We start from the raw sequence: 14,814 nt of genomic DNA, 5'->3' as shown, positions 1-14,814 counted from the left end.
GTTTTTGCAGGATGGCTCTGAGGAACTAACCTTCCACTACTGGGCGTTGTTCGACGGCCACGCCGGCTCTGGTGCGGCCGTGGTCGCCGCCCGTCTCCTCCATCACCACGTGGCGCTGCACCTGCAGGAGGTGATGGAGATCCTGTGTTCCCCGAGTCTGCAGCCGCCCACATGCCTCGGGGAGGAACCCATCAATCACCACCTCACCGTGACATCCCAGCGGGCCCTCACCAGGGCCGCGTCGCTCCGGGGCGCCGCTGGCGCTCCGGGATCCCCCAGCACACCACCCACCCGCTTCTTCACTGAGAAGAAGGTTTCGCACGAGAGCCTGGTGATCGGGGCCATCGAGAACGCCTTCAAAGACATGGTGAGAGTCATGTGCTTCATATAAAGATGAAGGTTATAAGGCCAAATCAAAACAACATCAGTGGGTCGGATTCAAACAACGAGACATAATTTATCTTCACTATCGAGCTACACCTTTCAACACTTCATTAACATTACAAATACCTGCATCTGAACCAGTCCAGGGGCCTCATACAAACTGCCTTGTAACTCCTGGGAGTCAGATCAGTGAAATGTCAGCTGAACAACTTGTGTGTACTGAGGGATAACAAAAAAAGTTTTTATTTTTATATTAACGAGTACAAATTCAATATTATGCCAAATTTAACGAAATGCAGTGGAATGTCACAAAAGCCAAGTCCTGTTTTGGCCCCATTTTGCAAGTGTTCATGTATGTTTTGGCATAATTAACTTGTGGCTTTGAAGCGGCTGCATCACTGATTTAGTCATGACCGATAACTTTAACTTTTATACTCTAAACATTTTCTCACTGTGCATTCACCTCACAAATATTGTTTATTGCTGCAAAAGTTCTAATTCGTCTGGATCTCTGGGGTTGCCCGATTCTGGTTCTTGCCACCCAAACTTGGTGCTCACACTTTCACTTTTATGTGTCCATGAAATCTTTTACTATTAAAGACTACATAAAAAAGTATTTTCCTGCTGTGTTGGCTGGATGCGGCATAACTGGAGAAGCAAAGAGGTTTTTTTGTTTCAAACACCCAGCCCACATATATCCCCAAAAATGAGACTACAATCCTGTAATTTACTTTGTAATTTCTTAAACTCAAGTATTTCAAGCATTTTAAATATTTTTTTTAATAATACATATCATAAAAATCAAATCCACAAATATGTCAAATATACAGTATCCAAAAATATAATAGTGCTTCAAACATTTCAGTTGATATGTTTCGAGTGTCGGGCTGAATAAAACAAATAACGTTAAATCTTAGTTTTTTTCAGATGCAGTTGTACATGACATACCAGATCCTAATCCCAAATCAGCTGTTGTTACAAACTCAAGAAAGTATAAAATACTGTTTATTTGCACTGCAACAATATTCTTAAGTGAATGTCCACAAACTGCAGTCGATGCGTTCTCTTACCGTCCATTAGAATCCGTTAACACTGATTTATTGAATCATTGTACTTTGTCGGAATGTTTTCAAAGGTAATCCTATACACATGTCACAGCTTTCTGACTTCTCGGGCATCTGTAAGAACTAAACCACTCCAAACCAGCTCCAGCATGTAGGCAGATGTACTTCTTGGGCTGGTTTAAATAAGGACACACTTATATGACCTCACAGTTTAAAGACATGCGAGTGTAAAAGCTGAGGTGTGACGGTGAAGGGTGGAGGAAGGTGAAATCAGCTCTGTTAGCTGTGGTGGGTGGAAGCACACACACGTAACCATCATGAATGGAGGGACAGAGGTTCCCTCGGGGGTTTATTGGCCTGAATTACACTGCAAACATGTAGTATCGGACTGAACCCGACTCAAAGGGAACTTACAAGTACTGTTCTGATAAGTTTGTTCCCTTTTTTTAATACCTGGCTGTAGTTCAGCTCATGTGGAAGGATTTCAGTACTATAATGATTCACTGTAAAGTGATGCAACTTCCTGATGGTTCTTTAGCTAACTGGTATATAAAAGAGCCGCAAATAATATTGCCGCAGTGCGGCAGCTGCTTATGAAGCCACATATGAAGACAGACCTGTTTGTGTTTTGGAAATCATGTTGATGGTCTGATGAATCCAGAAAGAAACCTCGATGTTCACCCCAGCTGGGCAAAGGTTCCTATGGTAAACTGGAAACTGTGTCACAACACTGCTAAACACACACGTGTGGCGTCAGTTTGATCAGCAGGTCTCTGAACAGTCTCTGTCCTCGAGTGTTTGTCTTCGCTGGCGATCCAACCGTTTTAAAGTTTACGCTCACAGGTAAACTTTTTCGCCCTCTGTAGTGAAAGTGCTTTTACTCAGAGTCGTTTGTTCATAGGTATAGTGCAGAGCAGCAGGAAGGGAGACAGGGGGTCCTCAAAGTTTGGAAGGAAGTTTTTATAGCTGCACTCTTCGGTTTTTTGAATTTTCATGGTGATCGAACGTCAAACATCACTCTGCTGGTAAAAGGCACCCCTGAATCTCCAATCTCCACTGTTCTTACTTTCTTACTGTATTTGTTTCCATTGGATGACTTCCGACATTTGAACACAGCTATCTGTGTTGTCTCCTTCTTTTAACCTCCATGTTGACCGAGTTTCAGTGAAAGGATCAGCTGACAATAGGTTTTCCACACTGAAGCAGAAGAATCTGAAACATTTAAAGGTCACGATGAATCAATTATGGCTCCGGGCCCAGACTTCCTTGCTATAGTACAATAATGCCATTATCAGTGAAGCACACAGCCGAGATGACCTATTGTTTAATCATTATTTTCTTCGGTCGAATGGTGTCACTACTTAAAATAAGATTTTTTTTTTCCCACAAACACTAACATGTGTCTGATAGAAATGTAAAAACTGTCTGACTCATCAGTAAAGTCTCATCACATCGTTTTTCAGAAGCTGATATTTGCATTAGTTGGATCTTGATGATAAAAGAAATCCCAGATCTATTCCACCTGGTAATTCTGCATTGTGACCACTTGGTGGCGATGTTTAGTCAATAACTGTTACACACTGTACAGTGAGAAGAAAAAAAACTGCTGTGGCACCCACTGATGTGTTGCTCTGTGTAGGTGTGATCACTGCTTTTTCCTGCATAGATCCACTGAAAATGTGAATTTTTGGTGACTAACTGATCGATTTAGTATAAAAGAATTATGGGTATTGTTTCAAAGTTGCTCAGAATAATAGATGAACCACTTGAATACTGTGTTTTGATGTCATAGTGACGTTTTTATAAAATCTTAGATCCAGAATTATGATCCTGAGTTTTGGATTATTGGCAACGTGATGGAGGTTATTCATAAATAGTACTTGTAATTTAACTAGTTGTAACTTATAACTAGATAGAATCACTAGTTCCTTCTTAAAACGCAGTTAATGCACAAACCAGGTATTTTTTTTTTGTTTGTTTTTTTGCAAAACTCACCTGTGAATTACAAGTTAACAATAAAGGCTGCACAATATATCATAAATTCATCCTTAATGCTCACTATCTATATAGCAAATGGTTTGCTGAACTGGGATTAATTATATTCAACACACTGCATTCATACTGTGCGATTACCTCATTTAATGAATGTAATCCTTTGACGGCCCTAATTATTTTATACAGGGTGACCACAGGCCAAAGGTCATCTATCCATCTTCTATACTTCTTAATCCTGTTTAGGATCGCAGAGCGATGGAGGGAATCATAGCTTTCTGTGGGCGAGGGCAGGATACACCTCCGGAGACACACAACCACACACCGAGGGACAATTTGGGGGGGGGGGGGGGTCACTAATTAACCTCAAATGCATGTTTTCGAAATGTGTGAGGAAGCCGGACTACCTGGACGAAATCCATGTGCACACAGGAAGAACAAGAAACCTCCACACAGAAAGACATAAAGGCATTTGAACCCAGATCTTCTCACTGTGAGGTGAGAGCGCCAACCTCTGCACCCCAGAGAGGCCCCGGGTAAAAGAAGTGTAAAAATGCCCAAAAAGCGTAAAGTCAACAGAATTATTCTGCAAAATGGAGAAGTTGGTGTAAATTAGAGAATGAGACAAATCTCAAAGCACATTAAGCACATCAAAAACATTAACGTGATTTATTGAAGTGTCTGCGTTTATCACAAATCATATCATTATTGCAATACTCAACAACGCTGTCGTCACTCCCTAGAAAATAGCCCTGCGACACGTTGTAGTAACTGCTGCTTGTGTGGAAATTTGTGAAAATAATGAAAAATTACAATTCTGCTTTAAACTCCTCACATATGGACAGAAACACTGGTGTGTTTTCACCCCTTTGCTTTGGAAAAGCACTTAATTTCCTGCTACTTGCTGCACTGTGTCACCCGATGGCTTTATTTTGAGGATCAGTCAAAATGTGTCAACATACTTGATCACTGATTTCAAAAATCATGTGAAAAAGAAACATTGCGGTAACATTTACTAACCTTTGTTGCATATAACACGTTACATTGCAGGTCTGTATTACTGAATGAGACGCATCAACAGGATTCTCATCTCATTTGCACACATCTTTCATCAATAAATCATGAAATGTGTGATGGCGGTCAGTTTTACGCCAAACCCATAGATTTTTAAGATATTCACATGAGAGTTGTTAATTCACTACTTTTGTTATTTTAAAAAGTCTTGGTGGTTAAAAATCAACCTTTAAAATAGCCTTCAAAAAATTACTAGATTTCAAAATGTCCTACTTTCAAGTGCCTGTTTTTCTAATACACAAGGTTACAGCAGTCAAATCTTTTTATGAACATTATTTTTGTCTCTTTGTGTTAATAAATTAATAAAGTCAGGTCGTTCCAACCAAAAAGTGCTCATCCACACATGCTCCTGAAAGCGGGACGCACTTTTCAACACCTGTTGAGAGAAACAGATCTGTTAACTAATGACAAGAGCAGCTCGTACCGACGCGTAGGCAGCAGCACACAGCTCTTCTGAAGTTCAGCACGTGTGGATTTAAGGCCACAGGTGCATTAAAGCCCATATTGACGCGACTGACAGTCAGACATATTTAATGTTGCTGTCAGGAGGATTGCGTTAGTTCAGGATTGAATTTGTGTTTGAGGCGGCTTCTCATCTCCATGTTGATCAATGATTCAGCAGGTCATCATCGTCATACAGTAGGAGTCTTCTCTTTCTCTTTTAACGAACGTGTGAATAATTCATGCAACAAGAAACCAACAAACACCCCAGTGAATTAGATACAAAAGAAAAGCTTAATACACCATCTTTGTCTTTCATTTCTGTGCTGCAGTGCACTAGTCGCTAGTCGAGGCGAGGGAGCCTAACCCACGTCCAACGCTTCAGCAGAGAAAGAGACTAGAAATTGGCCAAACTGTGAGAATCGGCAGTGTGCAGGCTGGGAGGAGTGACAGAGTTTCATCCGCTCCACTGGTACTTTCCAATATGTTTGAGAGAGAGAGTTTGGCGGATCCTGCAAGAGTGTGTTCATTACCGAGACATGCAAGAAAGAATCACTTCGTTTTAAGCAGCTGCCAGAGCGACGCACATCCACCACCCAGAAACATGGTGGTGGTGGTGGTGGTGGTGGTGGTGGGGGGGTGGGGGGGGGGGGGGGGGGCAAACCCCATTCACATGGGTTTATTGAAGGATTGTAACAATCAAATAATGGATTATCTGCCAAGAGTGTGAACATCTTGGTCATTTTCAATGGAATAAAGCCAATAATGTAAGAATATAGTATAAGACTTTGGTCCAACCTTTATTGAGTGTTGCAGAGTATGTCTCCTCGGTGAATGACTATGACGACCATCCCTTCTACTGTAACTGTTTTTCATGAGCAAACTGCATAAAAATCTAATAAATCCAGTCCTATTTATTTAATATTACATCATTGGCTACAATTATTATATTTACTACTTCAATCATGTAGTAACTTATTACATTATTGCATTTTATTACATAAAAAAAAAAGTATTACAGTAATGGCTCAAATATCTTATTACTTTATTAGCCATTATTACATTATTGGTTTTTACAAGTGTTCTTCATTCCGTAAACGGGAGTTTTTCTAAAGTAACACATGTGATAACGATAGTAATGCACAAAAAGCAGTAATCTTCAGTAGTGGTGTCACAGCCGTGTGTTGCGTAACAATATGCTCAACATCCCTTATTGACTACAGTGTTTCTTACAGCTTTTTGCAATATCAAGACTTGCAGGTCATGATTTCTGTCTTACTACGGACTCTAATTACAGCAAACACTTATTCCAACAGCTGCTGTTCATTAGATGTTATTCCCAGAAATCATTTATGAAGAATCAAATATCAAATATCCCAGATTTCGATATTTTCTCTCGAAGCAAAGTACTGTCTGCCTGCCGCTGCCACATAACCACCCAAGAAGTCGTTTGGAGCACAATCTCACCCCCTAAAGCCTCCGGTGTTGTTTTTTAATGAAACTCACTCTCGAAGAAAATTCAAAGTGTCAGGGAGTCTTGGGAAGGTCTGGCACCCCTCTGAATCGCCATCTCCGAGTTCACAGAGGATCTGGACCAGCCCTTTAATTCTGGTCGTACTCGCGGCGTCCCTGTGGAAAAGAGAGGGACTGCCAACCCTCCGATAAACACTCAGAGAGGTGTAAATACCGAAAGGCAGCGTGTCGCTTGGAGACAGCGGCTTATCAGCTGAGCTGCGTGTTGATCCAGGACAGAAATGAGAGACGATGAGCTCACTGGCCTCATGTGACCCTCGGGAGTGTGAAACATTTACTTGTACGACCTGCCGGCTTCAGTCTGTGGGTGTGAGAGAGAGCCGGCGAACAGTTGTTGAGGCTGTAACTTGACCTCTAATCACTGCATGTGCACCTCAGGACTCAATCTCGTGTGAATCTGTGGAAGTGTTTTGAAAGTTTTTCTTCTTTTTTTGTCTTTTTATAAGTACCATAAACAGTCAGAATAGAACTTTAAACCTCAAACTGAAGTAGACTTATTGAGATTTTTGTTTTTACTAAAACTTTTGAAAATGAGAAGTGCTTTTGAACAGATTTTGACAAGAAACGTATTTCCCAAAAGGTTTATATTAAGGCAGTGACCGGGGAGTTTCGTAGTAATCCTTTGTACTTTTTGTGGCTGCTTGTGAGATTCAGGCTTTGCTCATTTCGTAACATTCATCAACTGGTCTGAAAAAAGCGGGTGTATATTTGTCAGTCAGACCCGATTAGTGAAGTATAGCTCATAACCTCTTTTCTCAGGTTTAGGCTCATTGAATTGTTTGAAAAAAAAAAAGTTTAATTAGGTGGGTTTTTTTACAGTTTCTAATAAAATAAGTATGGGTATTTTTATATTTCTCATTTTATTTTGCACTGAGTTGAAATCAAGACAGAATAAGCCATCAGTTGCTTATTTGGTGGTCGTTCACAAATTTTGACAATATTGGAATGTGTTTGAGTGTCTTTGTGTTTCTCAATGACTCTTTTTGAAGCTCATTATCAGAGTTGAGACGGCCATGTTTCTGCAAGAATAAGCCCACAGGTATTTCACACTTTTAAAACACCTGATATAAGACCTCTTTGGGTAATTAGTCAAAAAAAAAAAAAAAAAAAGATTAATTTGGTTAATTACCTGTTCCGTTACCTTGGTATTCCATCTTTTCCAACATTTCCTGCCCCTTTGCTGTTTCTTGATGTATTGGCTGCTTTTAGGCTGCGCGGCTTCAGGCTCTTTGTAAGGAACACTGTAAACAGCGCGGGGAGAGGGCGCTCTGAAACAGCCATGTCAAACATATGACCAAACCGGCCCACGACGGATGCGCGTCTCACAGTTTAAGTAGGACTTAACACAACGCTGAGACCTGAGCTGAAAGATCAGTGAAAGGTAGCTGTCTCATCGTGAAGTAGTATTAGTATCAAAGCCTTAAATTAGACCGAAGAGAAACACTGAGGAAGATAGGATATTGAGGCACAAAGTCACAAGTTAAATTCATAGAAACATTGATAAAACACAAGCTATGCAGATCAGGGACACAGTATTATGACATTTATGCCATTAGTTTAAGAAGGTGTGGAATTATTTCTCCTCAAAAATATCAACCAGTTCAGGTTTAGGGAAAAGATATTTAGTTAATTATAGATATTATCATGATGTACTCGTACTCCTGAGCCCTATAGCAAAAACATTATAGTTTCTCTGTATGCTGTCCCTCACTTTCTTCTCCACTCTGAGTTGATTTGAGTGGAACATAATTATTTCCGCTTGTATTGTCCTTGTTCAAATGGCAGATGACATTTTTGGGGGTTTTATTCACAGGGTGATTGCTCCATTAGAGTCAATTATATATATTTTTTGTTCTAATTACTGGTTGGGGTGACACGATGCATAACCGACGGGAAATTGGATTGTTCTTGTTTTCCTTGAGTCCTTGCCCGACTTTCCTGGGAACGAATAAAGATGTGAAGACGTGCACAAACCGCTCTGGCACTTTGCATGGCAGTGATGGCTGTTCCTTGGAATTGGGCGTGTATGTTTGAGCATCGTACATCTCCCCCTGCTTCTTCTTCTGCTCTCTGCGTATTTTCAGTCTCGGCTCATCTGTTTGGGTTTTCCTGGGTGAAGCGCAGAGGAGAAAGGTGTGGATGTTTATGCAGACATTTTCATTATTGAAGGCTTCCCTGCAGCAAGGGGGATCGATAAATATGTATGGCTCCCTATATATTTATAATTCATCCAAGGTGAAGGACACATTAGTTACACCCTCCTCGACCCTCCAGGGTGCGGCACCCCCCCCCCCCCCCCCCCCCCCCCCCCCGAAACACTGGTGTCTGTCAGATGCACCCACATCAGTGCACACGCCACAATCGACAGTCTCCATTAGAGATCCCTCCACTCACTGTGGCATCCAGAGCCGTGCCCATACTGCCAGAGCTGTTCCTCGATGGGGGCTGTGAGCAGCAGAGCAGGGGGGTGGGGGGGCGCCGGGGCCGGGCTGGGGAAGTACATCACTCATGGGAAAACATGCAGAAGATGGACTCAAATGTGTTTGCTAACATTTACGCTCAATCTGTTGATCGTGATGAAGGGATGTGAATGAGTCGCCTGAGGGGCTCTCACACACACACACACACACACACACACACACACACACACACACACACACACACACACACACACACACACACACACACACACACACACACACATACACACACATATACACACACACACACGGGAAGTGTTTTTGCTTCTGTTTTTTGTGCTTAAAAGCCCCCGAGGAGCCATTACCAGCAGACCATGCAACAACAGCCAGCGAGAGCGTGAAGGGGTTAAATGTAGTCTGAGCAGCTCGACTCAAATTTATGTTACCGCTTTGATTAATTCAGTGACAGGTTAATTATTCATCTAATTAATGGACTGATAGTGTGGCTTTCTTCAAATCATTTTTGGTTTAATTAGCACCAAATTAATCTGGCCTAATTAACTGGTGTAATAACCAGCACTCCCTCAAAAACTTTCTTCTCTCTCCTTTTGGTTTGCAGTCTGTTTTATTGCTGCTTGACTCCTGATGGATGAATTCATTATGGCGCTATAATTAATAAAAACATCATGGCAAGTTTTAACCATTAAGACAATATTTTACTCAGCAGCAGGTTCTTAGAGAGGCTTGGTGGAGAAAGATGTGTGTCTTTCCAGTACCAAGGTTGGCGGTTGGATCCCCCTTCTCACCCTGGTTATGTGTCACAATGTCCTTTGTCAAGACACTAAACTCCAAGATGTCTCTAGAGGTATGCCAGGACTACACATGGTGGCTGTCACCGTTGATACATGTGTGAATGGATGAACGTGACAGAACTGTGGCACCTCTGGCTGGCCATGCAAAACAAATACAAAGAACCTGTCGGAGCTTAGTTTGTAGTCTATTTCAGAGTCTGTTTCTCCTTCCAGAGGATATCAGGGACAGGGGCTCATGTCCATGGTGGGTGAGGTTCTTTATGATTGAGCTGTAAATGTCTCTGGAGCGGGGGGGGGGGGGGGGCAACGCGACCGCAAAATCCACAATGCAACCGCAAAAAGCCACAAGGCAAAGGCCAAAATGAAAATGTGCAGTGGTCAGAAGAACAGGCTTTGTTTCCAGGGTCAGTATTTTCTGACGGTCTATTTTAATTAATGGAGAGTTTAATGAAACCGAAGTTTAAAAAACGTAGCGTAACGTAACGTATAATGTTATGTATGTGCTCTGCCGTCCATCGTTTGGTTTTCTCCAGAAAATATCATCCCCCGGAAACAAAACCCGTTCTTCTGACCGCTGCACACTGCTGTTGTAGCCGTTGCATTTGCGTTGTGACTTTTTGTTGTCGTGTTGTAGATTTTGCGGTTGCGTTGTGGCGTTGGCCCTTCTCGGTAGCAGTCTGTGTGCCTGCTGCCGTCTCCTTCCTGTTCACACAGGAAGCCCCCACAGTGCCTCAGTAGGTGAGAAGTCTCTCCAGAGCTGATCAATAGAAATTAACCAGCAGGGGAAGAGGGACGCCAGCTTGCCGCAGGTGGGAGATCAGTGTTTGAAGACAGTAAAATTTGTAGCAATGACAGCCTCAGATCACTGATGTTCTTGGTAAGTAATATTTTCCGTGACCCAGGCTGCACAATGTACTGCAAATTTATTTGTTATTGTGATTTCAACATGCACAATATAGATATTGCAACAGACTGACTGAGCAGCAATAAATGATATGTCGTAATGTAAAAAATAAATCAATATCAATTCACAAAAAATGTTGAGAAATGCAAAAATTATTACTTGAGAGGCCTAATTATTACATATCTGGGAGCCATGACAAATCAGAAGCCCAAAAATGTAGGAAAATTAACAAAAATGTCCAAGTCAAACAAACCGCTTTGCTTCTGAAACACAAACTGCAGTGAAACGTGATCAATCCATTCTTTTATACCCCAGTGTTTGTATTGATGGTAAATCATGTCGTTATCCCAGTTCTTCACTACATATCTTATACTACATACTTAATCACTTCCATTATCAAATATTTAGCCCTACGGCCCCTTATAGCCCCTTTATGTGAGCAGAAATGTTTCTAGAGTTTGTTTTAAGTGTTACTGCATCTTAGTACTGAAAAACATCATGCATAAGAGCTTCAAAGTACAATAGGTAAAGATAACATAAAAATAAATTCTGTCTTTATTGAAAGGCAAAGGAAGACATGAAGGTCTTCATCCTGGTTAAATGAACAGAGTTGTAGTTTTTTACTGAGTTTATTCCAAATATTTAGTGCTTGAAAACTAAAAGCCGCCTCTGCATGTTTGGTTCTTCACTTTCCCACTGCACAGTTTTGAAATCCGAAAGGTGTTCTTTTTTGTGTGTCTTTTATTCTCATTTGTTGTAGTCTATTTGAACTAATATTGAAGTGATGTCATGACATTTTAATGGGTTTTTTCTCCTATATAAAGGTACAATATTAATAAAGTTCTCATTATGTTCTGCTCCAACACTGCTGTCTGGGTGACTGTTAACGTGTTTTCATGAATAAAAACAACAATTGGTTTTAATAATTAATATTTCTTGTGCTAACTAACTAGTAAGGGGGCTGACAATTAATTGTGAACCGATTAATAGTTTGTTTGGAAAATGTCTTCAAATATCTGTGTTTCTTCATTCTTAGGATGTACAGATAGAAAAGGAGAAGGCGGTCTACAACATCTCAGGAGGATGCACTGCACTCGTGGTCGTCTATTTACTTGGGAAGCTCTACGTTGGGAACGCTGGGGACGGCAGGTGTGATGTACTCGCCCTCACACGCACACCGAACGAGTGTGACCTATGCCCAACACGCCTCGGACACTCGCCTCCTCGTGCCCTGCAGCCAGCAGGAATGACTGTCCATTATGATCTCTCCCTCAGGGCCATCATTATCCGGGCTGGCGAAGTCATCCCCATGTCGGCAGAGTTCACGCCGGAGTCGGAGAGACAGCGGCTGCAGTTCTTGGTAAGAGCAAACTTTTCTTATGGAGCACAGCTGTCAGATATTAGCTGAGCTGACCTCCCCTCCTGTTGAGACAAAGGCTACGCTTCGCCCCGTCTCGCTCACAAAGTCTGCTCCCTGTGTCAGCCTAATAGACTATGGAATTGTTTTTCCTATCCCTTGGGCCTGTCGATCCACTTGTCTTTGTGTTTTTCTTTTCATATCAAAGGCTTACATGCAGCCCCAGTTACTCGGGAACGAGTTTACACATCTGGAGTTCCCGAGGAGAGTGCAGAGAAAGGAGGTGGGGAAGAGGATGTTGTACCGCGACTTTACCATGTCCGGATGGTAGGTGAACTCCGTTATTAGTCATTCTCTGTCTCAAAATGTGAGGCGCAGTATGCCAGCTGAGATGATCTTGTCACGTTTTCCAATTTTAGCTCTTTCAGTATTTGTAAGTACATTTGCTCTTCTGGTGAGTCATTCATTACGGAACACGTTTTTCTAAAAGGCATTCTGGATTTACACGTTCTCTAACTGTGTATCTGCTCAGATCCTTTTAAATGCCCAATGGAATTGAACCATGTCAAAATAATTTCTGTGAATTAGCTAATTACCTGTGTGACTGGTTACATGCATTGTACCAGATTGAATTTTTTTTAAATAAATTCAAAGCTTCACAGTCAGTCAGAGGAAGGCCGGAGAGTGTCCTTGGCTTTTCTGTGTGCGTGCGCACGTGCGTGCGTGTGCATGTGCGTGTGTAAGGTACGAAGACGTTTCATAGGCAAAGAGAAGACCTTGTGCTTTATCATAGTGAGGCAGGGGAGATTAAAGAAAAGGTCAATGATATCGAAAGTGACTGAGCGGTATGAAAAGAGAAAATATATCAAAACCAAGAAACCCATGGAAATGTGAAAAGAAGAGACCCAAGAGCAAAAGCCTGACGGAGAGAACGATAATATGTACGGCCACAAGTAGACACTTTACATTATTTCTCAAGTCGAGGATGGATTATTGCATTTTGAAGCAAGGACATTAACAGTATTAATGGTAACCCAGCTATACTAGATTTAAAAAAGGTTAAGACCAACTATATGGCTAGACTGTATATAAGACCTTTTTAAATACAGACCTGTAATGCTTGTGTACTGAAGAAATTGTGACATGTGGCACTTAACTCTGAAAGATAAATAACTTATGTTTAATTTGATAGTTTTTCTTAATAGTTCTTGCTGGTAATTGGTTTAAATTTGTGTCATTTGGACTATCATGAGATTATAATATGACAGTGTGACACTAAGCCACTTTACAACCAAAAGAGAAAATATGAGACAAATATAGCTCCGCATGAAAAATCAACAACATTAAATCTACATCAGTACTGTGTAAGTACCCTTTTTGCATTTTCTCTATACACACCAAGCTTCACTGCACCTTTCTATCAGAAGTGGCAGTTTGAGACGCAGTGGCTCATCTGTGGGAACGGACCAGCCTGCACTCTCACCGTGGTTCACCATTTTTACTGCCTTTTGATTGATACTGAAAACAGCATCTACCACAAACACCTCAAAAGACTTTTGTAGTGCAGTTTTGAAGATGCTTTGGCTCAGTCATCTAGCCATCACAATCTGCCCCTTATTAAACTCAATGAAATCCTCTAAATGTCATTTCTCCTGCTTCGAACACATCAGCATTGAGGACACAATGTTCACTTCCTGCCCAATAAATCCCTCCCAGTCTCACAATAAAGACAATCATTCTTATTCATGTCGCCAGTAAGTGGTCGTAATGTTCCGGCTGACGGTTGCGTAACGTCACTGTTTTGCGCGATGGAGAATTCCTCCTTTGAAAAATTAAAGTTGGTTATTCTTTAAGTGTTTAAGAGCCCCCGCAGGGAGATAACTGAGTGGCTGTGAGGCGAGCGAGGACAAAGCGGGTGACTGACGAGAGATGAACGGTATTTTTTCTGACACCACCTCCGTGCAGTTGTGTTTTGCGGCTCAACTCAGTTCAGCAGATGTAGGTCAGACAGTGGCTGCGCTCCTCGCTGAGCCCAGAACTCGCAGCCTGTCGTTTGCCCGCTCACGGTCTCGGCAGCGCAGACGGCCTGTGATGTATTTTTAATCAGGTTCTATCCATAACCCAGTTCTGCTTCTCTTTCACCCGGACTGAGTCTGGGCCTTAAATTAGTACCCTGTCAGTGGCTTGGCTGATTGCTCTGATGTGTGTGAGTGCGACTTAACTGTGTCATACTGTATAGGTGCCCTTCAAATTCTCTATAAGCACACAGGATTGCTTTTTTTTTTTTTTGTCACTGCAGCTTTCTGTCTCTGCACGTACATGTGCAGCCTGTGTGCCCACATGCTGCGTGTGCGTGGGTGTATGCTGGCGTTCAATTCCCTCAAAGGCATCCGTGATCAAGGCTATCCTCTAATGAAAGTATACAGGCCTGCAGCCCACCTCTCTGTCTTCCTCCCTCGTTTTTCTCTCCCTCCTCCACTTTGGTCAGTAGGACCAGAGTGAGAGCTGGCTTTTTGGTTCTCTCAGACCTCGATGGCAGCCAGGATGGAGTAATGGATGTTGAGCTGTCGGGCATGTTGGAGGTCGAAGGAGGAAAAAAAGAGGAGAAGAAAGTCAATTGAAAGATGGGCTGCAAAGATGAGAAATAATGCATGACAAAGGCATGAAAGAAAAAAGGGTGGCAAAGATGTAGAGATGAAAAATGGTGCGTTGGCCACAAAGGAGGGAAGAGATAAATGACAAGGTTCTGAAGCGTCAGTGCCAGCGTCCACATGGGTGTCGCCCTCCCACTGATCCTATAGCTAATAGATGAGAGACATACTTTCTTCATTTC

General features: G+C 42.0%; 1 protein-coding gene across 2 annotated transcripts in view; it reads left to right on the top strand.

The window, feature by feature from the left end:
• The window catches only part of ppm1h (protein phosphatase, Mg2+/Mn2+ dependent, 1H), a 43,246-nt gene that overhangs the window by 15,970 nt on the left and 12,462 nt on the right, over nucleotides 1-14,814 (top strand). For both annotated transcript variants that reach the window (XM_080474339.1, XM_080474338.1), the window contains 4 exons: nucleotides 11-367; nucleotides 11,661-11,773; nucleotides 11,900-11,984; nucleotides 12,190-12,308. In XM_080474339.1, the coding sequence (XP_080330465.1) occupies nucleotides 11-367; nucleotides 11,661-11,773; nucleotides 11,900-11,984; nucleotides 12,190-12,308 (674 nt within the window). The remainder of the gene's footprint in view (nucleotides 1-10; nucleotides 368-11,660; nucleotides 11,774-11,899; nucleotides 11,985-12,189; nucleotides 12,309-14,814) is intronic.

The sequence above is a fragment of the Lipophrys pholis genome (assembly GCF_963383615.2).
Source record: "Lipophrys pholis genome assembly, chromosome: 11".
Classification (NCBI taxonomy): Eukaryota; Metazoa; Chordata; class Actinopteri; order Blenniiformes; family Blenniidae; genus Lipophrys; species Lipophrys pholis.
Note: the sequence above shows the minus strand (reverse complement) of the source record. Positions and strands in the feature narration are given on the sequence as shown.